This window comes from Ixodes scapularis, unplaced genomic scaffold (genome assembly GCF_016920785.2).
Source record: "Ixodes scapularis isolate PalLabHiFi unplaced genomic scaffold, ASM1692078v2 PGA_scaffold13__105_contigs__length_92229423, whole genome shotgun sequence".
NCBI classification, from domain to species: domain Eukaryota; kingdom Metazoa; phylum Arthropoda; class Arachnida; order Ixodida; family Ixodidae; genus Ixodes; species Ixodes scapularis.
The window spans coordinates 68,842,560-68,866,459 of record NW_024609839.1 but is presented as its reverse complement, the minus strand read 5'-3'; the positions used below and the strand labels follow the sequence as shown (position 1 = coordinate 68,866,459).

The 23,900-nt window shown below is 46.1% G+C and overlaps 1 protein-coding gene across 1 annotated transcript in view; it reads right to left on the bottom strand.

Moving 5' to 3' along the window:
* The window catches only part of LOC8038871, a 205,496-nt gene extending 199,741 nt beyond the window's left edge, over positions 1 to 5,755 (bottom strand). Inside the window, exon 1 of the mRNA XM_040213825.3 lies at positions 5,643 to 5,755. Within this exon, the coding sequence (XP_040069759.1) occupies positions 5,643 to 5,717 (75 nt within the window). The 5' untranslated portion in view covers positions 5,718 to 5,755. The remainder of the gene's footprint in view (positions 1 to 5,642) is intronic.
* Between the last annotated feature and the right edge of the window lie 18,145 nt (positions 5,756 to 23,900).

Genomic DNA, 23,900 nt, shown 5'->3' with positions numbered 1-23,900 from the left:
CTTCTCGGGCGTTGTTAAAACTTTTATTACAACGCAATAATCAAACTTGCGTGGCCCTCACGAATCGAACTTGGGGCCTCTATGTGCGTGTCGGGTCTCTTGCCACTGGTCCACGCACGCGGCAATATACAGACATGAAAAAATACAGCAGCCCTTTGTAGAAGAAAGGGTGAAAATCCAAAATACTTATCATTGCCTATTATACTTAGAAATTAAAAAAACGATTTTTTATTTAAAAGCCATTGTTGAATACGGCTGTGTTTCGTCTGTAGCGCCGTTGCAGATTGCCGCACAGTGCAGTTCAAGTTTTGTGGTCACAGACGAAACTGGCGTTTCGCACACTAAGGTGTAAGGTGTCTTCGAAATTGCCGACCCTTGCCGCTTGCCGCTTTCCCCTTCTTTTTCTCGGCTATACGAATGATAAAAACAGATATTCCGGCAAACTGCCTTGCGGTGTGACTTTATAGAGGGCTGTCGAAAACCACTTGCGTAAGTGAACAGCTCTAACGAACATTTCCAGTACACTGCTCCAGTAAAAGTTACTTTTTAGCAATGCATAATACCAGGGAAGGGCAGTATTTCAAATACAGGTATTTTAAATACATATTTCAAATACTTTTTGTATTTTGCATTTGTATTTAATTACAAATTGGGTAATGCATGTGACGTGTGCATTTAAATACTAAAACGTGGGTATTTCAAATACACTTGTAATTAAATACAATTTTGTGGCCGAAAATACATCCCTCAAAACTACGTTCTGCACCGAATGCAGTGTCTTTCAATCAAGCACCAGCGTTTAGTGACTTTGTGATTACAGTGCTAGTCCAGGGCAAGAATAGTGGCGAAATCAACGTACACAGGCCGACTGGCTAAATAAGTGCCTGTGACAAGGTGTGATGCTTTCCAGCCTGATTTTCATCCATATTTTTGCCTGGAACGTTTTAAATGCGTGGGTCGTTCAGATTTTCGTAACTGGTGCGAGTTGCAACAATAAAAAATTCGGTAGCTAGGGCTGCGCGTCTTGGTCGTCTCGGTTCTTTGTTGGTCTATACCAAAATGTAATCGGAAAAAAAAGCTGCTTGAAGCTCTGTACTTTTTTCACCTATTACGTCCAAGCTGATTACATTTTTTTTGTGATTATATTTCTATTACGTTACTAGAGCCTCGCATACTAACTCCCGAGTGTGCAATGCAAAATTAAAATTAGATACCCAGAAATCCGTTGCAGGTGCCCTGAAGCACCTGAAGTGGCTGACGCAAATATTGAGGAATGTATTTAGAAAAGTATTTGGAGGAGTTCAAATACATATGGTTGTATTTGTATCTTGTACTTAAATGCTTTTTTTTAATGTAATTAGATTTGTAATTAAATACATTTTTGATGAAGTATTTTGTATTTGTATTTGGATGCATACTTGCATGTATTTTGCCCATCCCTGCATAATACAATATGCCTGGACCACGGGAGAGGAAGGACGCGAGTGACTTGACATCATGCAGCGGAGACCCCATGAGGTCTGAATATGCCCATGCTCTACTAGAGCTGCCAGCGGGTTTACTCGGGGCTTGGAACCGGGTGGAAGCTTACAAGCTTCAAAACACTTTTCACGCAATTCAAAAATGTCTAGCCTGCCTTAAGATACAGCATTTCGCAACCATTTAAACTCATCATGAACAGAAGAACGAAAGTTGCATATGCGTTATTCTTCGTGAAAACATGTCTTGTGCTCGGATCTTGTTTCTCTTCACTTCTTTGTTTCCTTTGCAAAAATTCCTTGATATATGAATGAAAATAGCTTGGGGTCGTAGTACAGACGCCCAGCTGGCTGCAGGTTAGAGTCGGCGCTTTGTGAAAAAGTGTGCTTTACTTAGAAATCTTTATTGACGCTGTCTACTTTTAATTTTTACGGTCTCTGCTTTCTTGAGAAAGGCGCCATGCTTTCCGATTTTCTGTTCCACACAGAGTCAAACACAGATATGTGGATGTTTTCTTCGTGTATTTTCTAATAATCAACACCATGGAACACAATCATTTCGTTGCCTATTGTATTTATAAACAAGAGAAACACTCCTAGTTTGATTTCATGAATGACAAAATGTGAGTGAAGTACTAGAGAAAAAAAGGCGTCTTCCGCAATTAAATGTTCTAAAACAGCATTATTTTAACATTCTTTTTCATTTGTCGGAGAAGCTTTATTTTGTTTTTAAAAGCTGCCAGGGCAAAGGTATATTTTAGTTGTTCTGAATCTTGGAGAGCACCTTTACGTTATGCTGACAATATAGGTCGCTGCTTTGGACATTTTTTTTTTTTATTTGCCGGGAAAGTCTCGTTTTGCCCATCGTTTAGAACTGTAATGTGCACGGCCTGCCCTTCTGGGGCCTTTGGCGTTAATCGAAAGAGCCTTCGCTTAAGTGAACAAACACCCGTTGTTGTTGTTGTTGTTTTTTTTTGAGTATTGCGTTTCTGTGTATGCACAATATTTCCGTTTTCTGGTTTATTATATGGGTAAGCATTAAAGACAAACAAGTGCGGTTCTCTTTTTTTTTTGCGTTATGTGCATGGGACTGGGTTGCCAAAAATAGGCGCTCATTGAACCAGCCTCCGAAATTAACCGCCCCCGAGTTCTGCCGCCTTTGGGGGCTGCTCACTCTGCCTACTGTTGAATCCGTCACGTGTTTTGGTGTTATAATATTATTACTATACAGATAGAAATCTCGTAGACACTACAATTCGATAGCTCTTCAAACAGGAGACGTAAAGGGACCTTCTAACTGTTTTCGAGTTGGTAGTAAGGATTTTACAATCGGGATTTTACTCACTGCATATCGTTTAGTGGGCCAAAGTGACAGTATTCACGAAGCTAAATAGCCAAAAGCCTTCTATCCAGAACGGAAAAGCAAAAACAACAAACATTATTTATGAATGTTGTGAACTGAGTATTCGCTTACTTGCGTGCCAAGTCAAATCAACATCCCTTATTTATGTGGCCGTGTATTATTCAGAACTAGCCAGAATGGCTAAGACTCCAGATGCAACACGCAGCGATTTTGATGCTTACTGAAGATGAATACAAATTGACTGATCGCTTGATTGGTTGATCAAATAAAAATGTTCTTCTACCTTCACCCTAACTAAAACAAACCTTATAAAGGCCCGTGAACTCCTCAAAATTATAATATGCAACTGAATGCGGGGACCAGGCTAGTCGGTGATAAATTATTTGAATGGATAAGTCAATATGGACAATGTGGACATATTTCCTCTGCGGAAATTGACAACTACTTTTTTTTATAGTGAAAATGATTCACTGAGATAGTGGCTGTCATTGATATGAAGAGACCTTTTCGAGAAAAATAATTGTTCAATGTACGCAGTCACTACAACGTAAAAAACTGTAGTCTTCTGCTTTAAGTAGGGCAAATGTGAAAAAATCTAAAACGTAAAAAAAAAGTAAACGGCGGGAAGGCTAAGGCACTTGAGAGACAGAATAAAAAGGACGATCCGAGCTTTATTTTTTTTTATTCTTTTTTTTTTATACGCGAACGAGGTGAAAACGGCCAGTATTAGGCTGCGTTAATGTCCGGAAATGGCGTAGTGAATAGCCAAGCACCTAAAGCTTTCTATCGCGTGCTAATAAATCTTGTTCTGCTCACGTTAATTTGACTGTAGTCTCTAACGGCAAAACTGTTCCACACGGGATGGATATTTTTGCATTGGCTCGAATATCCTCTCCCAAGGGACTAAAAGAGGGCCGTTAGGAGTATTTTCATTACGCTATAGAGCTATGACTGGAGATACTGAACCCTTCGAAGGAAGCCAAAATAGTGTAGCCTGACGGGAGCAATAAGCTTGGAGAAATTAACGGTACGGGGACATTCACCTCGCGAGATTTTTCAAAGGGCACCCTTGGTTTATCTAATTTATTAACTTTCCAATGATTGAAGAAACTTCAATGACTGTGGTGGTATGGCTGTTCAACAACATCAATTTACATGCATAATAATACTACGGATAAAGTGATGAGACAAATAATGTAGATATACTGAGTAGGCAGGCGAGCTGGTTGATGTTACACGTTTTTAAAAACCGGAGACGACGGACGAAAAGGGGACAATACACAAAACAAGACATTACATTTCAAAATTATATTTTCCTCTTTATGACACATGTAAAAGAACTTGTGTTAACCCTTCGAAATGGCGTTTTTGATATTTTTATTGTTTTCAAATAAAATATGTCTGGCAAAAAATGTATTTGCTCTTTATTGTACCCAGTATAATTTAAATAAAAATACCGAATAACATTATTCTACGAGGATCTTTGAATTAGGTTGCTATTCCCCACATGCTTGCAAGAGCAGGATTTTTTTCTGTATATGCATAGCATCCAAAACTTAAAAACTCTATATATAAAAATAAAAATAAAACATTTATTTAAAAGTAGACCAAGCACAATACACTTAAAAAAATAGTTCAGTATAATAAAAATATATCATAAAAACAATGTTTCCCGTAACCGAACTCAAGTAACGTTTCTGCCAGTGTCATTAATGAATGTTCCCAAAGTTCTACATTCGATTTAACTCAAAACAAACTATTCGCAACTCTCACGGACTATAGGGGGCAAACTAGTTCCTATTGAAATGTCTGCCATCTGGACGATCTTCGTAGAACAGCAGATGTATGTTGGGTCTGCGGCGTGCAGGGAATTCTAATTTTGCGACATACAAGCGATATAAGAACGTTACATCACATACTTGCACGTCAGAAAGGTGTAAGCGAGCACCTTCAATCTCAGGTTACTTACTGCTTAGTACAGCCTAAAATAAGTTGACAATGCGTAGAAAGTAAATAAAAAAACTAAAATTTAAGAAATTCATCCGTGCGAAGGCATGTGTAGAATTCATTAAAAACTGCCTTACTTGTATATTTTTCAGTTCACGTATAACAAAAACACACCAATTTGACAAGTGTATTACAAATCAGTGCCTCGACCTTTCGGCCGATACGCGTATGAGTTAATTAGCGAGACGCGTCATTTAAACTTAAACTCGACCATCGTTGCAGAAATCTCCACAGGAGCCTTATGCTAAAAATTACTGATACAAAAAGGTCATATTGAGTTAGGAAGACAGTTCTTGCCGATGTCAGTATCCGCCACCGTTGTACTAAAAATATGCATACATGCTGAAAGGATGGTTCATTTTGTTTTTGTTCGTTTTGACCGAGGGCTTACATGTGCGTAATGCACGATCCCCTCCGATGACAATTCAAGAACTTGTCTGTCCGTGTTCCTTGTTCTTCTTAAGTAGCTCTTGCAATTTTCTTGTCTTCATTTCTCCAGTGTCAACATTTGTAATGTACGGCCAACCTACATGAGCTGGCGCTCGCCTTAGTGTTTTAATTGTTACCAAAGAATGGCCAAATTATCAAATACAACCAAACATTATCCGTCAGTCGTTCAACAAGGACAAGGCAAATACGCGAAGGCCGAGGACGGGCGGAAGACACAACTTTCCATTTGTTGTCAGTCTTTGTCCGTTTCGTCTTTGTATTTATGAGCAATACCGCCAAGCTCGCCATCGTACCATCATTCGGTCTGTTGCGCGCACGTGCTTTCCGTCGAGCTCTCCACTCACCAGGGTGAAGAGTGCGCTGGCAAAACTCCCTTTCCGCACGGACTTCCAGCAGCAGCATCGCTTGAGTATCGCCATGCCGACGGCGGTGCACGTGGCATCCAAACACTCCGCGATATTCCGGGACTCTGACACGCAGCCCATCGAACGGGCCCGGGTCGGCCGTCGCTAACCGCTCCCATTCCCTAGGTGCCTCCCCCTTTCCCTGGGCGCCTCCCTAGGCCGTTCCCTTGGAGAAGCCTCCCCGTTTCCTTTGCGGTGGATGGGGATAGCTTAAGCGGGAAAGCGGCGAGTCGATTTCAAACGGTCTCATATTGCGAAGCGCTCCTCTTAGCCGTTAAGTATCGAATGGCAATAATTTGGAAGTGTGGTTGTATTTTCTTAAAGCTTCAGAAAACAAACTGCACCCTTTTTCACCTAAATAGCCGTAGTAAAAAACAGTTCGAGTCCTCGCGTAGCGTTAGTAATTAGCTTCATGATGAGGTAAAACCATATATTAGTATATGCTTATAAAATTATTTGTTTAGCACCTCTTCAAAATGTACATGTTTTAACATGGAAATGCTGCATATTACAAAATGCTGCTCCGGCGTTATCTCCCTCAAGAAATAGTTGATTTAGTAGTTTTCGATGATGCTCTACAAGTTTCTAATTGAAACTATATGTCTATTTTCAGTAATTAAAAAGTTAATTAACGAATATTAACTAATTGGCCGACTTATCGCAAAAATTAGCCACCCAGATTATGTCCGCCTGGCCGTATAACCCACCTGCAAAAACCGCATTAGTGTAGCTTTCACGGTTTATTTTTTTTTTAAATGTGTACGAATAAAAAAAAACACACATATATATATATCAAAACACCATATATATATATATGGTGTTTCACGAAAAGTGGACAAATTTGATATTGCCGCGCCCAGGGCTGAGAAAGCAACGCTCGGTCACGGACCTCCAGAAAGTTCTCGTTTATTCATGTACCGCATGTCCGTGCAGCGCAGCCCTCCGAGTTCCCGCAGTACAAGTCCAAACCCCAGCTCCGGAGGACCCGACGAAGACCAGATCGAGACCCGGTCAAGTCGCCGCATCCGAGGTCTACCCCCGGAACACGGACTTCTGCCACCCACGACCAAGCCGAAGACGACGATGGCCAACCAGGCGCAGACCCCGGCCGCTTCTGCCGTTGTGTACCTGCCGATCGCACCCAGGACTCCAACGCCTTTCCACGGAGACGTCCACGAGGACGTTGAAGACTGGCTGCAACACTACGAACGTGTAGCCCGCCACAACGGATGGACGACTGAACAATACCTCCACAATCTCTACTTCGCGCTTGAAGGAACTGCGAGGCATTGGTTTGAAAACCACGAAGCGTCCTTCACTACGTGGGAGTCCTGCGCCGCGGAGTTGAAGCGAACGTTCCTCAACCACCACCGTCGGCAGCGAGCGGAGGACCTTCTCCAAACAAGGGTGCAGGGCCCCAACGAAAGCGTGACCAGCTTCGTAGAGGATGTCATGCGCCTATGTGCCCGAGCCGATCCGGAGGCAGCCGATGAGAAGAAGCTCCGCGTCCTCATGCGTGGCGTGAAGGCTGAAATTTTTGGGGGCCTTGTCCGCCATCCCCCGACAACCGTCGACGGTTTTGTGGCTGAAGCCACTAACATCGAGCGAGCGCTGTCGGCCCGAGCAAGCCACTACCATCGACTCGCCGGCGTGCCTGCTCCTCGAACCGCCGCATCTTGCCGACTAGACCTGAACGCCACCGGTGTCGACGGCCTTCGGGAAATCGTCCGCGACATCGTCCGGGAGGAGCTCCGGAAGCTGCTGCCTGCTGCCAACCAGCCGGCTGAGCTGTCGATCGCCGAAGTGGTGCGCGAAGAAGTCCAGCGGGCAATTCAACCGGAGGCTCCTGCCTGCGTAGCACCACCCGAAGAGCCCGCCCTGACCTACGCCGCAGTGGCCCGACGGCCACCGCCTCCTCGCCGCACCTATGTCACGCCGCCCCGACGTCAGTCTCCTGCGCCGCAGCACGACCGACGCCACGACGACCAGGTCCAGTACGCCTGCCCGGAGCCTCGCGCACCCCGCAAGACTGACCTGTGGCGAACGCCCGACCGACGCCCTCTGTGCTTCCATTGCGGGGAAGCGGACCACACCTACCGCCGATGCCCATACCGACGACTCGGGCTACGCGGGTTCCACCCGAACGACCCGCGCCCCCGTCATGGTGAACGCCCTATCGAGATCGACGAGTACCTGCGACGACCTCAGTCCCCCGAGCCTGCGTCCCCCCGAGAGTTCCGGTCGCCGTCACCGCGACGTCCAGCTTCGCCGATGCACCGACCGCGACGTGAAAGCCTGTCCCCCCTCGCTCCTCGCCGGGGAAACTAGGCGCGGCAACCCCTGGAGGTGGAGTTGCCGAAGACGACCGACGCCAAGATCCTCCACGAACGTCGGGGGGCCCCCACTCGAACACCACCAGAGACCAAAACGACGCCGCTGCAGTGGTGTCCAATACCCTAAACGTCGTCATCGACGGCCACGACGCATCCGCACTCGTGGACACCGGAGCAGACTACTCAGTCTTGAGTGGGAGGCTCTCCCGCCGCCTTCGAAAAGTCATGACGCCGTGGGATGGACCACGAATAAGAACCGCCGGAGGACACCTCATTACACCAGTCGGGAGATGCACCGCTCGCGTCGAGATTCACGGCGAAACATGCCCTGTGAAGTTCGTCGTTCTGCAAGACTGTTCGAGGGACGTCATTCTCGGAATGGACTTCCTGTGTGAATACGGCGCCATCATCGACCTTGCGGAGAACAAGCTGACGCTTCGGAAGCCTGCCCCATCGGTGGAAAATACCAAACCGACGTTAGCTGCAGTGCGAGTCCTCGCCAGCCACGTAAACCTGCCACCGCTGTCGAGTGTATTTGTGCCCGTCGGGACCGAAGGAGCCACCTGCGGTGTAGCACTGCTGGAAGGAAGCGTCCAACTTCTCCTCGGACGAGGGATTGGCATTGCAAGAGCCGTAACCGAGCTCCAGGACGGGCGTACAGTAGCCCTTGTCACCAATTTCCGGCAAGAGTCGCAGCACCTTACAAAGGGTACAACTGTGGGCTACGTCGAGGAAATCGAAGACTCAGCCGCGATCGCCGTGATCTCAGAAGACGCCTCTCCGACGCAGAACAAGACAATCACGTCCTCAGAGCTCGACATCGACCCATCCCTCCCAGCCCCACAACGACGACAACTTCGTGACCTTCTCGCCGAGTTCAGTGAGTGCTTCTCCACGTCGTCGAAAGTGCGCCAAACGACGGTTGCGAAACATCGGATAATTACTGATGACGACGCACTCCCTGTGCATCGGCCGCCGTACAGGGTCTCCGTGAAAGAAAGGGAAGCCATCCAGCAGCAGGTACAAGAAATGCTTGACGACGACATTATCCAGCCCTCAAGCAGTCCGTGGGCTTCACCGGTAGTCCTGGTGAAAAAGAAAGACGGGACTCTTCGGTTCTGCGTGGACTATCGCCGACTGAACGCCGTAACAAAAAAGGACGTCTACCCACTGCCACGCATCGACGACACCCTGGACCGACTACGCCACGCCCGATACTTTTCGTCGATGGACTTGAAGAGCGGGTACTGGCAGATTGAGGTCGACGAACGAGATCGTGAGAAGACGGCCTTCGTCACGCCGGACGGACTGTATGAGTTTAAAGTAATGCCATTCGGGCTGTGCACAGCGCCGGCAACCTTCCAGCGCGTTATGGACACCGTCCTTGCCGGCTTGAAATGGCAAAGCTGTCTCGTCTACCTCGACGATGTTGTGGTCTTCGCAAGCGAATTCGACGAGCACCTGAGACGACTGCGAGCCGTTCTACAGGCCTTCAAAGCTGCTGGGCTGACCCTCAAGCCTTCCAAGTGTCGGTTCGCCTATGGTGAGCTCAAATTCTTGGGCCACGTCGTGAGTGCTCAGGGTGTAAGCCCTGATCCCGCCAAGACGTCCGCTGTCGCCGAGTTCCCGAAGCCATCGGACAAGAAGACCGTTCGAAGATTCCTTGGGCTGTGCGCCTATTACAGACGTTTCGTTCGTGATTTTGCGCAAATTTCTGCACCGCTGACGCATCTGACGAAAGACGACGTGCAGTTCCAGTGGGGAGAGGAGCAAGAGCAAGCGTTCGACGAACTCAAGCGAAGGCTCCAGTCGCCCCCTATCCTCGGACATTTTGACCAGTCGGCGGAGACTGAAATCCACACGGACGCCAGCAATACCGGTCTCGGTGCGGTACTCGTTCAGCGACAAGAAGGGGCAGAGAGAGTAATCGCTTACGCAAGCCGGGCGCTGTCTAAGGCAGAACAAAATTATTCAACGACCGACAAAGAATGTCTTGCTGTCGTCTGGGCGATAACCAAGTTCCGCCCGTACTTGTACGGGATCCCGTTTCGCGTGGTCACAGACCACCACGCCCTCTGCTGGCTCGCAAACCTCAAGGATCCGTCCGGACGCCTCGCCCGCTGGAGCCTTCGACTGCAGGAATTCGACGTAACCATTGTGCATAAGTCCGGCCGCAAGCATAATGACGCTGACTGTTTGTCTAGGGCTCCAGTCGAACCTCCAATCTCCGGCGCGGACGACGATGACGACGCCCGTTTTCTAGGCGCAGTTGACGCTACCGACATGAGGGCACTGCAACGCGACGACGCGGAACTTAGCTCCGTGATCGACAGCCTCGAAGGTCGAGGAGGCTCTGTCCCACGGGTCTTTTCTCGGGACCTACCGAGCTTTGTCCTGCGGCGAGGCGTGCTCTTCAGAAAGAATTTCGGAACCAGCGAAACCCCCTGGCTACTGGTTGTCCCCGCCAGCCTCCGAGAAGAAATTTTTCAAGCGTGCCACGACGACCCAACGGCCGGACATCTCGGCTACAGCAGGACCCTTGCCCGGATTCGTGACAAGTACTACTGGCCAAAGCTTCCGAAGACCGTCCATCTCTACACACGATCGTGCCATGAGTGCCAGCGACGCAAGAAAGCACCGTCAAAGCCAGCAGGTCTCCTTCAGCCGATTACCCCGCCAACCAAGCCCTTCCAGCAAATTGGAATGGATTTGCTGGGTCCTTTTCCACCGTCGACGATGGGGAACCGCTGGATAATCGTCGCCACCGATTATCTTACTCGTTACGCCGAGACGAAAGCCCTTCCTTCGGGGACTGCTGTCGAAGTCGCCAAGTTCTTCATCGAGTCCATCGTCCTCCGCCATGGCGCCCCCGAAGTACTGATCACAGACCGAGGGTCATCGTTTATGGCACAGTTGACCCAAGAGATCCTGCGTTTAAGCCACACGGAACACCGTCGAACAACGGCATACCATCCGCAGACCAACGGGTTGACGGAGCGGCTCAACAAAACAATCGCCGACATGGTCTCTATGTACGTCGACGTGGAGCACAAGACCTGGGACGAAGTGCTGCCCTACGTCACGTTCGCCTACAACACAGCAGTGCAAGAGACCACAGGAGTGACGCCCTTCCAGCTGGTGTATGGCCGGGCGGTGACGACTATGCTAGACTCTATGCTGCCGCACGAGTCAGTCAACGACGGGAGCGATGACGCCCAGGTGGTTGCTCAACGGGCAGAAGAGGTCCGCCAGCTAGTCAGACTACGAATTCAAGACCAGCAACATGTCGACGCTCGCCGGTATAATCTTCGTCGCCGCGACGTCCACTTCCAGCCCGGAGACAGAGTTTGGGTGTGGACGCCGATTCGTCGTCGCGGTCTCAGCGAAAAACTCCTGAAGCGCTACTTTGGGCCCTACAAGATCATCCGACGCCTCGGCGATCTGAACTACGAAGTTCTACCCGACGGAACGCGCCCATCTGCAAGACGTCAGCCGCGACCCGAGGTGGTGCATGTCGTCCGGCTGAAGCCGTATTACGAACGATAGGACTCTCCACTCTCGTCGACGAGCGAACTGTGGACTGTGAACTCCGGCTAGCAATTCTGCTGTCCTTTTGTTTTTTGTTTTCCGTTTTTGTGCTGCATCGGGACGATGCACTTTTAAAGGGGGGGATAATGCCGCGCCCAGGGCTGAGAAAGCAACGCTCGGTCACGGACCTCCAGAAAGTTCTCGTTTATTCATGTACCGCATGTAACTTCTATCATTTATTCCTGCTTTTGTTTTCTAGAAAGTGCGTGTTCATTCTCGCCCGATCACGCGACGCTCGAGCCGCTTTCGCCGAATCTTCGAGATAGCGACGCACTCTAGATAAGAGGCCGCCCGCGACCTTGTCGAGTCAGTCTCGCCCCAGCGCTCGATTCTGCTGACACGCCGACTTCGACGCCCGCGACGCTCTGCTTTCTTCTGTTTCCTTCTTTATTTTTGGCACAAGTTCGCCACATTAAACGTTTATTTATTTCTGTTTATTTCTTGTTTATTGGTCACGACTCACCACCCGTGACAATATTGCGCAAACTACGCGTCGCAACAAAAAAAAAATGCTTGTGTCGTGCTGGTCCTGGGCAAGGGGCCTATTTAGGAAAATTAATAAATTCCGGGATAATTAGGTTGTTAATTATTTTCGAGTAATTAACTTTTTTATTATTGTGTTTAAGGGCATGGTTTCAATTAGAAAATTGTTCAGCATCATCAAAAAACACTAAATCAACAAACTGCAGAGCGATAGAAGGCACGCGAAGCATTTTAAGGCTTTCCGAGAAACCGCACCAATTCGACGAGTTTTTAACCTTCGGTTTGCTATCGGAGCGCATCTCGGCCCCGGCGGCACTGCGCCCCGTGGAAAGATAGTGCAACCAGCCTCTGCTGCGTCGCGGGAGGACAGCGCAGCAGAGGTTGGTTGCACGATACACCACCAAATACTTAGCAAATCGAGTAGTTCTGATGTAGAATTATAATAATAATATTAATAATAATACTTCACTTCCATCCTGTGTGAGGGTGGAGCCCAAGAAAAAATCTGAAGTAAACAGCGTGACGAGTCCCTGGGCCCCTACAATGACCAGCAGCAGGCGTGCGGGAAGACAAACAAAAGGGAGCATACTAGCGTGCTAGAGGACACGACGTAGCAAATTAGTGCACAAAACTAAAAGCACCCTTTGCAAATGTTAAGAGAGAAAATGACCATGTACATGCATATAATAAGCGCAAATCTCTAAAGGTTAGACTTTCTAGATCAACGTTATTACTGCTAACTGTTTAACAAATGCAGGAGCGTAGAACTTATCATTTGAGAGCAATAATTTATTCGCTGCGTGACCTTCTTCCATTTCTCTGGGTCGCGGGTAGGATACGGTGGAGAAGTTTGTCTCAGCGACTCAAGGTTTTCTAAAAGACATGTGTCTCTTGTTTTTTCACATTTATAACTAGTGGAAAGCCGATATTGATGTAACTTGTGAATAGTGATTATTTGAAAGTTCTTAAATAAATCAGCGGTACGGAAGTCATGTGGCGCGTTATATATACATATCAATATTTTCTTTTGTAACATAAACAGTTTTTTCAATACCGATAAATGCTATGTGAATCATTGTTATGAAGTAAAATCTACGCATCACGTCATACAAACACGGCCATTTTTCTTAATACAAAACGCGCCTGAAAGCTCACGGACAACCATACCAAGGCTCTCTGTCATGTGCCTTAATTTTCCGAATCCCCAAACTGTGTGCGCACATGCCGCAGTAAATTGGCAAATGCGAACCAGATTGGTTTGCACAAAGCGCGGGCTTACGTGCTCAGCCAATAATGTGCCAGCCATTTCGTCTGATGTAAGTCTTGCCACATTTCATCCAATTTCTCACTGAGTTGTAGGTTTATCCGTACCGAAAAACGCTCAATACAGCTCAGCAACATACTTTACTATATATGATGTTCTTAGGACTTTGTGGGTTTTGTCAGCATTCCTTTTTTTTTATATATAAAAATGCTCGAACTCCCAGTTTGTGTTGGAAGGTTTTAGATGTTGCTCAAATTACTTAAAACTAACGATTGAGCACCCAGCGAAACGCGTTTTGCTCTTCTTAGAAGTATGTTTGATATTTTAATCCTCTTCACATATTAGTTAGATGTACAGTCTTTTTCAATGGTTTAGAGCCCACCGCGCCCATGGCCGGAGCAGGCTCGCTCACGTGCAGCGGCGCTTTTATCGCCGTCACTCTCAGGCGGTAAGATTTTTTACAACGAGGGGGAACTTTGTTCTCGCTTCGCGCTCTCCTTTTGCCGTACGTGTTGACTGTTTTCGTTGCGTGCCACTACAGTGCAATGGCGCTGCCCCAGCAAGTGATGGCGCGCTGCCCTTGCGCTTTATAATCGAAGCACCGCCCGCCGTCACAGTGAAATCACGTTGTATTCCCGTCCCTTACATTAAACAAATCATTATATTCCACGGTGGGTGAACACGTTTTGTCACGTGCTCAGGGGTGACATCATGCACAATAGTGGAGCGTTCATTTCACTTCTGCCGCGCTCCTGGCTTGGGCGTCTGTTACAGACAGGAGTGGTTGCGAAGAAAATAGTATTTTCTCCAAATCTGCATTGTCGTCTGCAAAACCAAAAGCTGGGCTACTTCATATTCATTTACATTGTTGCAAAAAAAAGAAAAAAACGCGCAAGAACGACGTTCCATAACAAAACGAGAAAGTGCACACGCAACCATTTTGTCCTTTCTTGTTTCTTTTACAACCATCGTTTTTGCGCGGTTTTTAGAGAAAAGTAAAGCAATATCAAGTCGCCCAGCTTCCGATTTTTCAGACGACAATACCGATCTAAAAAAAGCATATTTTCTTCGCAAGCACTCCTGTCCGTAACAGACGCCCAAGTCAGCAGCTCGGCAAAAGTGCAATAAGAACACCAATATTGTGTATGATGTCAGCCCTTAACACGCGACGAAACGTTTTCTTCTACCATAGAAGGAAGAGAAACATGTACTTTCACTGTGACTGCTGGCGGTGCTCCATTTATGAAGCGCAGCGGCAGGGCAACATCACTTGCTACGGCGGCGCCTCCGCGCTGTAGTTCCACGCAACACACCAACACCGGCTTCAAGACAAGTCCGTAGTACTCCCATTTCTTGCGTCATCAACGAAGGCCTACATTGGACACAAATTGGATACCAGTTTGGCGTCAGCGCCCGGCTTCGAGTCAAGTTTGAGCCGGACTTTAACACAATCGTCGCCTTGAATCTGTGCCCAGCGTTGGCCTTCGCTGACGACGCCATCTCATTCAGCACTACGGCTTTGTTATCTGAGAGGTGTTGAAAGAGCGCTGGTAAGACGCACGGTGCACCCACTATTTTGCGCTACTTTGTTATCAAGGTGAGCGCGACGCGAGAGCGAAGCTCCCCTTCGCCCTCGAAATATCTTGCAGCCAGCGAGCGCCGTCGATAAGAGCGCCGCCGCACGGGAGCGAGGTGGGTTCTAAACTTTCGAAGAAGACTGTTCATGCCACGGAAAGAAACTCCCTCTTCACGTTTGACTCGGACCGTTCAATATTGACCAAGAGAACCATGGCCTTGTTGCTCCAGCGGTTGACTGTACTGAAGAAGTATTGTCCTTGTGTAGTTTGAGTTAATTTGTACCTTCAGGCAGTTCGCGTGAAAGAGAATATTTTATCATGCTTCTTAAGGAGAGTAGCGTATTCCCTGCTAAAGAAGATGACAAACCTCAGCTTTACCCCTGGAAAATTACAAATGAAGTTGAAGTGTTGCTTCATATGTACAAACTCTTACAGAACATAAGAAGAATGGCGCCAAACTTCAGCTTGGATGTTGTCGTTACAGCCCGCTGCAACGTTTCTTAGATGTGTGTAAGGGTCAACCAAGAGGGTTAAGAAAAACGATTTACAGGAGGAATCATGTCAATAAATTCTGAAAACAAAGGAGGACCATCCAAGCTCTAAATACAGGGCGATATGTTTCGAGGCCGGTCCGCCCGGCGTCTTCTTCAGGGGTAACTTTGGTGGAAAGCAGCAATAACTTTTTTTTTCTATGATGGTTAAGACGCGCTTTTTTTCTTCGTCTTTCATGATCGTTGTTCTGTCTCGTTTAATAGCCCGTTGTACAGATGGTAACGCTCCAAGAGACACTGATGTTTCCTGGCGTAGTTTGAATGTGCCAGGATTCCTGGAACAGCCTTTGGCGGGGATTAGTTTCAGCATCCAGGATAAGCGTACCGGTAAAGTCAATTGCTCAATATGCGACACCATCGAATTGACTTTACCAATACGCTTATCCTGACTATAAACTAATCCCTGCCAAAGGCTCTTCCTGGAATCCTGTCACATTCAAACTTCGCCAGGAAACATCAATAGGTCTCATAGAGCGTCACCATCTGTACATGTCAACGGGCTCCCACATGTGACAGAACAACAACCACAGAAGAAGAAAAAGAGCGCGTCTTAACCGTCATACAAAAAAAAACAAAAAAACACGAAGCATTACTCCTTTTTACCACATTCACCCCTAAAGAAAAGGCCGAACCGGCCTCGAAACGGTGGGTCCCACATTTAAGGCTTGGTTGGTCGTCCTTTATTTTAATAATCCATCCCTCAACCAGGCATACTTCTGTCAAATGTTTATATTCATGTGAATAAATGTGTCCTAGTGCTACAGAAGCTGTTTGCAAGACCCTCTGGGTTATGCTTGCATGTACATGTAAAAACACAACGCTCTCTGAACGATCGATTGCGAGAGCACACCGTCTCACTTAAAAATATCTACATTTAGCACTTAGGAGTGCACTACAAGTTCTGGGACTGTTCTTTCTTATTTGATAGGGTGCAAATCGAAGATGTTTTTTATTTATTTGCTTCATACTGCAGACCATTACAGGTCTAAGCAAAATGGCGTAATAAGATAATGCTACATAAACAGTCGTTATAAGAAAATAACGTTCTAGACATGCTACGACACAAGGCAGTTCACAAAGCACAAGTCAACGCAAGCTACACCTAAGACGTCAGAAAACACAGTCAACGGAAGTCGCACGAAAACACAACTCAACTCAAGAACATTGGTTACATAAAGTGACACTAAAAATATAATGCTATGCTGAAGCACGTACAAACACGTGCGATAGATTTACGATTTTTCAATATCTAACGAGTTTTGCAAGCTCGTAAGCATTAACATTACTAGGGAGTCATTATGTACTACCAAATTATATGGGTGCTAACAGATAAATGCATCCGAAAAAAACATGTAAGATGCTCATAGTGAAAACAATTTCAAATTAAGTGCTGTAATGATGATGGGAAATCAGTCAAAGAAGACTGTTCCTGGCGCAAAATGGGGAGTTAAGAAGCAACAGTAAGAAGGAAGTTTTGAAAAGAAGATGGAAAAAGCGGCAGAAATTTACGCGTGTGACCAATACTCTTACAGCAACGTCGCGTCTGTACAGTAGCCGAAGAAAAATTTAAATTTTGACATCAACAAATAGCCTTGTTAGAGCTGCGCAAAGAGTCGATTCGGTCGTGTCATGTGCATGCGTGATGCTTTCGTCTCTCTCCTATTCAAAGCGCCATTTTATCAACGGGGAAAACATTCCATCTCGTTCATTCAGTTTTATTTCAACAATTGGTTGAGCTTGCTTGTGGGAGAAATGCACTAAGCGAGGTGGGAATTCCAGAAAAAAACGTAGATTTATTAGCGAGTTAGCCACCATCCTCTGTGATTCTATTTGGGTCCGTGTCGTCTCGTGGCGTTGTTCTCGGTATGTCAACAAATCACCTACTAAAACAGGAATTCATTGTTTTAAGTAGTTGACCGTGTCAAAAGAAGTCAAATTCGTATACCCATCAATGATTGCAGAACACGACATTATCCCGAAATTGCTACCGCCACTTCTTTCTCATCTACTCAAACAGCTGAGAGACCCATTTTATATTTAAAAAAGCAATCATTCCAAAACTCACAAGCAAGGCGACAAATGCCGAGTCAGTGGGCTGTAGAAGCATACATGGTATCTGGTATTATGCAGAGCTGCTATAGCTCATGCTCAGAATGCCTTACACAGCCCAAACGTTAAAGATGGCGGCGCACAGAAGGCGCATTTTCGGGATCATCTGTACCACTAGACACTAAGCGTGATTCAACGCGTAAGCACTTTGCCGTCCGGGAACGGGCGTAATCGACACCGCGCAGATCTCTCGTCTTAACCTCTTTGGCTTCCCTCTTTGTAGAGCCCGGTCGGAGACCCTTTTTCCAGTCTTTCTTATGTTCCTGACGAGTAAATTAGGTCGCCCCTTTTTTAGATCGTCTTTGTGCACGAACGGCCAAGGGAACACGCAGCTCGAGTACCATGGGTTTAGATTTACTGTATTTGCTGGAGCTGTTGACCCACCGCGCTGTTCCGTTCGCAGAAATCTAAGAACTAGCTTCACTTAAGGTTCGTTCGGTGTTTTTTAACTTTTTTATTTCTTCTATTGGTTGAATTTTTTTTTTTCTTTTTGATTCTTGGAACTGTGCGGCTAAGGTGACATTGTTGCGTCAGTGTCACGCCAAAAAGGAAGTTTGAAATCTTCACTTAATTTATACAAGTGTTCTTACAATGTCTGTCGCATGAGTCAATAATCATAATTGAAATGAATGGGCACTTCGCAGAGCGTTACTAATGTTTCCATTTGTAAGTTAAAATAGCATACTGATATGCACGTTAAAGCATATTTATTTGTTGTTTAATAAAAAAACGCTCAGGTTTCAAGCATAAAATTTCTTTTTCTCCTTCAAACAAATATGCGAGAACTGCTTCAAGCGCTTCTTTTTATTGAGTCTCAACTAACATAAGAACCTAGTTATTATAAATTTTATCCCAAAGCGTTTCATTTGATTTTAAAAATTAATATATAATAAAAATATGCACCTCAATCACTTCTACAGCTCTGATAGGTACTCCGTTTTGAAAGTAGCTGTGAATCAATACTGTGAGCCGGGATTCGAACACTGGTAACAAGATAACCGGCCAGGCGTCTTAACTTCTACACTTTTTATTGTATTAATCGCTACACTAAAAATAATTAAAAAAAACTCAAGTTTGTTTTTATAAATAATCGCGGATGTTTCACTGGAAGCTTAGCGAACGTATGTATTACCTTCGGTGTACCGCATCCAGTCCGCTGTACTTGGTGCAGTCAGAGGTATAATTTTTATTGCTATAAAAGCATAATTTACATAGTTATTTACTAGCCACAGGGCACGAATGATCCTCTCCTTCCGCTGTGTAGCTGCCGCTAATCAAAAACAATACAGTAGCCGAATCGCCCAGTCCAACAAATCACTATTCTTGAGGCCGGCTTCAAGTCCAACTGCGATTGCGAACAAGGCGAATCATTTATACTTTATAACATCCATCTTGATACACACAAAAGTAGTTTAATCAGACCGAGCGTGTGCACAGTGTGCTTAGTGTACTATATATCGTGCTTCCCCTCCCCGTTGTTTTTAAGGTCCACCTGTCACTTTTTGTGAAAACGTCCTTCTATGGACGCCCCTTATTAGACGGCGTGTATCGTGCTCTGGCGTCTCCGGGGATACACACGGGTGGCTCGCGACAAGGTTTCGCTTGACGGCTCGTTTCCCTCCGAATTTATCTGTTTTTTTCCCCCACGTTATGACTCCGTTTCTCGACTCCGTCGAAAGCGATCTGAGAACACACGAATCTTCAGAAGCTTGTGTATTTTGTATTTTAGCCCGTTTCGTCTATTTTGGTTTTGTATTTTGTATTCTGTATGTAATTCTACTGTTCTTTCTTTCACTTTGGAACTGTGGGTCTGCTTGCCCAAAATCGATGGCTAACAGCTAGCATTTTGTTCCCGTTGTCATCCTGCTTCCAAAATGGTACAACTTTTTCTTTTTGCCCGGCGTGTGCGAAGAAGTAAAACCGATAACATGTAGCACGTTCGCGCTCATCGGGGTCCTCATGTCGCCGTGTCAACGCGTCCGCTTCGTGCTGTCGTACTTCGAGATCGTCACGTTGCTGAGTACGCGCGGCACGGACAGCCTCTCGCAGGGTGTCAGTGTTGGTGCGACGGTGGCTTCCGCGACCTGCGGAAGCCAGCCGTTTCCTCCACGCTCGCTCCTGGGAAGGAATACGGCCTTGGTGCGGCGGCGCTATCAGGAGGTGTGAGGCAGTAACGACGCAAGTAAAGGCGCAGATTTTCTCGGTGTTGGTGAGTGGTGAAACAGTGTGTGGGGGGGGGGGGGGGGGGGAAGGGGGGGGGGGGTAATGTTGTCGTTAATCAATAAGGGTAGAGGGGATGCATGCAGATAAGCGAGTCCACCCTCTGCGGGCTAGGCGTGTGCAAAGCGACTAGTTTTGGGAGAACATATTTTATGTTTCTTGTTTGGTTCGAGAAGTAGAGATATAATAGCGACGTTGAACGCGGTGGAAGTTTCTGAAGCCTTATAACCTTACGCGCAACAGCTAGAAGCTGCCAAAGTGTTTTTTTGTAGAATGTGAATAATCTTTCAAAACGCCTGTTTTAAAGTTGTCGGCAGCAGGCGACAGGGAAAGACGCTCCGCTGACCCTTCCTCGTCATTGTAAATATATCAGCTTGAACTTTAGAAAAATAATTAAACACGAAAAAAAGAAGCGTCAGGAAAGGACAAACAGCTGACTACAATAGATGTTTTAGTGCAAGTGTCTTCCTTGCGCGTTTGCTTTTTCATTCGGAGGCCAGAAATATCATGATAACCTTATTACAAAAACAAAAAGCAACCTATTGGACTAATAAATACTAGTGATAATTACACTTACATAAAATTATACAAAAAGCTTTACACAGAAATACCTAAAATTATTGTTTTTGAACTAACCCGCCACAAGCTCGTGTTCTTGTTCGGGGCGTCGCATTTCGAAGTTATTGTCTTTCTTTTTCGTGAGTTTTTTGTGAGTTCTGAGCAGTTAATTCGAAAACAATATTATTTAGGTATTTCTATGTAAAGTTGTTCGTATCATCTTGTATAAGCCTAATTAACAGTGGTAAATTTTATTAGTGCAAAAGGTTTATTTTTGTACTAAGGTTATCATGCTCTACTTTGGCCTCTGAATTTAGAAGCAAACGCGAAAGACAGACGTTTACACTAAAACATCGTCGGTAGTCACCTGTTTGTCCTCTCCAGTCTTTTCTTTCTTCGTGTTTAAGTATATGTCTAAAGTTCAAGCTGATATATCTACAAGCATGTATCAACACGCTCAACTCTTAACCGTTTTTGTCTTCCTCGTCGTCACGCCTTTCTTGGCAGGTCCCATCGGGGCCCTCCTCTCTTCCCTCTTCGGGCGGCGCGGGCAGGGGGAACACCCGACCTCTTTCTTTCCTCCCGCCGCGAGGGGAGTGAAGAAGGGTTTTTACCATCTCCGCTGCTACGACAGACAACAGAGGCTGACACCGATGTTCCTGAAATCCGTCGCCTGTAAAGCCATCGCTTTAAAAATCCGCACGCCAAAGCGCAGTGAGAGATCCGAGTCTATGAGGTCGATCAGAGAGCACCAGTAACGCAGCGTCACGGCGTTCGTCACCTTTCTGTACGTGTAGTAACTCGCCCGAATCCATTTAAATCCAGAGAGCGCGCCGTGACATTCAGTTTGCATTCTGCGTGAACTGGTGTGCTCGCGTATGCCCTCCTATATTTCACCGATCTGGTATGAATGTCGTAGGGAAACAAACAACAAAGCATAGAGTCACTCAAGAAAAGTGTTGAGAGTGTAAACAAATGTTTTCACCCTTGCCTAGTGGCACTGGAACCCCGATTTGTAAGACGGATTCCCGGGACGAATGTTTACGGGTCGGCTGCTCATTGCTAGCAACAGAGGCGAATTCGCAGTGAAACTTTAGTGCCTGCCTTTGGGTCTGATGATGCTTCATTTTTCTGCTGATGTCCGCTGATATAAATCTTTTCATCATCCTTCGCCTTCCTTTAGGCATGAGGGCAAATGTCAATTCACATCGTGAAATCTCCCTAGCTAACAATTCCACGGAAGGGTTGTTCCCCTTAAGCTTAGCTTGTTCAGCATCTCCAGCACATTTTATTACACGAAACCAACGGGGAAAGGCTTATAACAAAAACTGAATGTTGTCCTGGACCGAGTAACTTATATTTAACGAAGTCTGCTCAGTGACACAGTATGATTATATATTTGGCTACTGAGAAAGTTATCAACGTTAAATTCATAGTGGCCACTTCGTAACGCCTGACTAATCCAAGAACCAATTTTACTATATGATTTACCTACTCGTCAAAATGCATCCTTGCAGTGTAGTGCCTTCAAAATGTGCATCCTCACGCCACACTGACGGTGTGGAAATATTTTTTTCTGGCAAACGAAGAGCATTGACCACCTTAACTCAATGTCAGGAGACGCGGCAATATTAATTACTCCCAAAATATATCGCGAGTGTTCTTCCCAGACACTGGGATCGGCAATGCACAGGTAACGTGCCGTGGTCCTGAACCTGTAGCCCTAACCGAAATATCGCTTATGGTATTGGTTTTAACTTATATGAATCTTGAGTGGTCGTGGAGTGATCGTGTGCGAATGGCGCGCAGCATTTAAATATTTGAATATCCCCATATAACAACCATTTTCTTAATAATTTTTTTTATAAAAACAAAATTCACAGGGTCTCTAATGTTATCCCTAAGACGACTTGAAGACGGAAGCCCAAGTGCCGATGCATCAAAGGCAGATCCACAAGGAGGTTATAATGGGCAGGAGGTGGCGTCCTTCTGTCCAATGCACGGAGCGAGGTGTTACGGAAGTAAGCGCAGCCACGAACTCTTCTCAACCAATGGGGAGCCTGTCAGTGGGTGCCGCCATTACTTTTTTGGGCATGCCATAGAGTTATTATAATGTACGCTAGAGGATCAACTGGCGCTAGTGTCTATGCGACTTCCGTGACGCAGATTGAAGCAGACCAGTCTACTATTGCTGTGCTCCTGTGCATTCCTATGGGAAAACGCGCGTGCATTTTGTTTCTTTGGCGGAAAATAACACAGGTCGTACCGAATAGTATGAACCTTAATTAACATTGTAAAAGTGTAATTGCTTTAGTTAGCGCATTTTTCTTCATCAGTAAACGATGTTTAACCTCGCTACATTTCAGTCCCAAACATGTCTTCCGCAGCAAGTGTGTAAAAACAAGCGACGATTCAAAGCAAAATTACAATCGAAAGGAATATAGAGTGTGTTCAAGGTTGGCCAGCGATCCGGAAACGCTTATTTATTGATGATGTGCCAGCCCTGTCACTATATGAAAATGACCCTGTCGTGCATGAGCGGATAGACAAAATCAAAACGTCGAAAATAAAGTACGTGGGCTATGAAGGTGTCTCTTCGTATTCTTTTCTCTGTCGGGCAGCTAAAAATTTCGAGAGTGCGGGTAATATTTTGAACGTAGAACAAATATCTTCGCACAAATCAGAAAGAATAAAGCGACACTTACTAATTTAAAATCGGAATATATTACGTGGCCGTCAATTTATTTTGATCGTACATGCACGGGTAGTTACTGATCCAGTGTTACTGCGTGGTTCTTGCCGTTTCCCTTAATTTCCAGATGTTCTTCGTTCGTTTGACACGTATATCCCTCATGCTGAAAAGCGCCGACGTCGTGTTCGCGCTAACAGTAATCCGACAGTGCACAGAAATACACGTACGAAGCTGTTTTGGCACCGTTTTAATGCCATAAAGTTGAAGAAAAACGCCGTAAGTGACCAATTATTTCGTCGGCCTGACTGAGGAATGGTCCATGCTACTTAGTACGTAAGAATTATTTGGGATACTTGCTGTTATGATCGAGCGAGAGGAGAAACGTCACTTAATTTTTCCCATGAAAATGATTCGCAGGAAGTCAATTTTCGACTGGTTGCTGTCTGCTTAAATTTGCGCCAGCACACTGGCGCCCCTTGAACCTCTAGCGTACATTATAATAACTCTATGGGGTATACAACCCTCGTTCCCATGGCATTTCCGTGGCAACGCTGTTGTTTGACCCACAAGTTCATGGCGGCCTTCACTGAACCGGTGTCGAACAGGGAGGTTTGGAGCTTAACACTTGCCTGACCAATAGGAAGTCGGCGTGTAGCGGACGCTCTCGACGTTGCGCCGGGAGAGTCTTCTAAAGCGAGTGGTCGTAACGCTGCTTCGGAAAGTGAGCTTGTCAGTCGTCGTGTCTACGAACGCTAAGAATGGCCCGGAGTGTTGAGAAAGCGGTACAAGCACTGCTCCCGGAAGGTGTTGCTTTCCCTCCGCC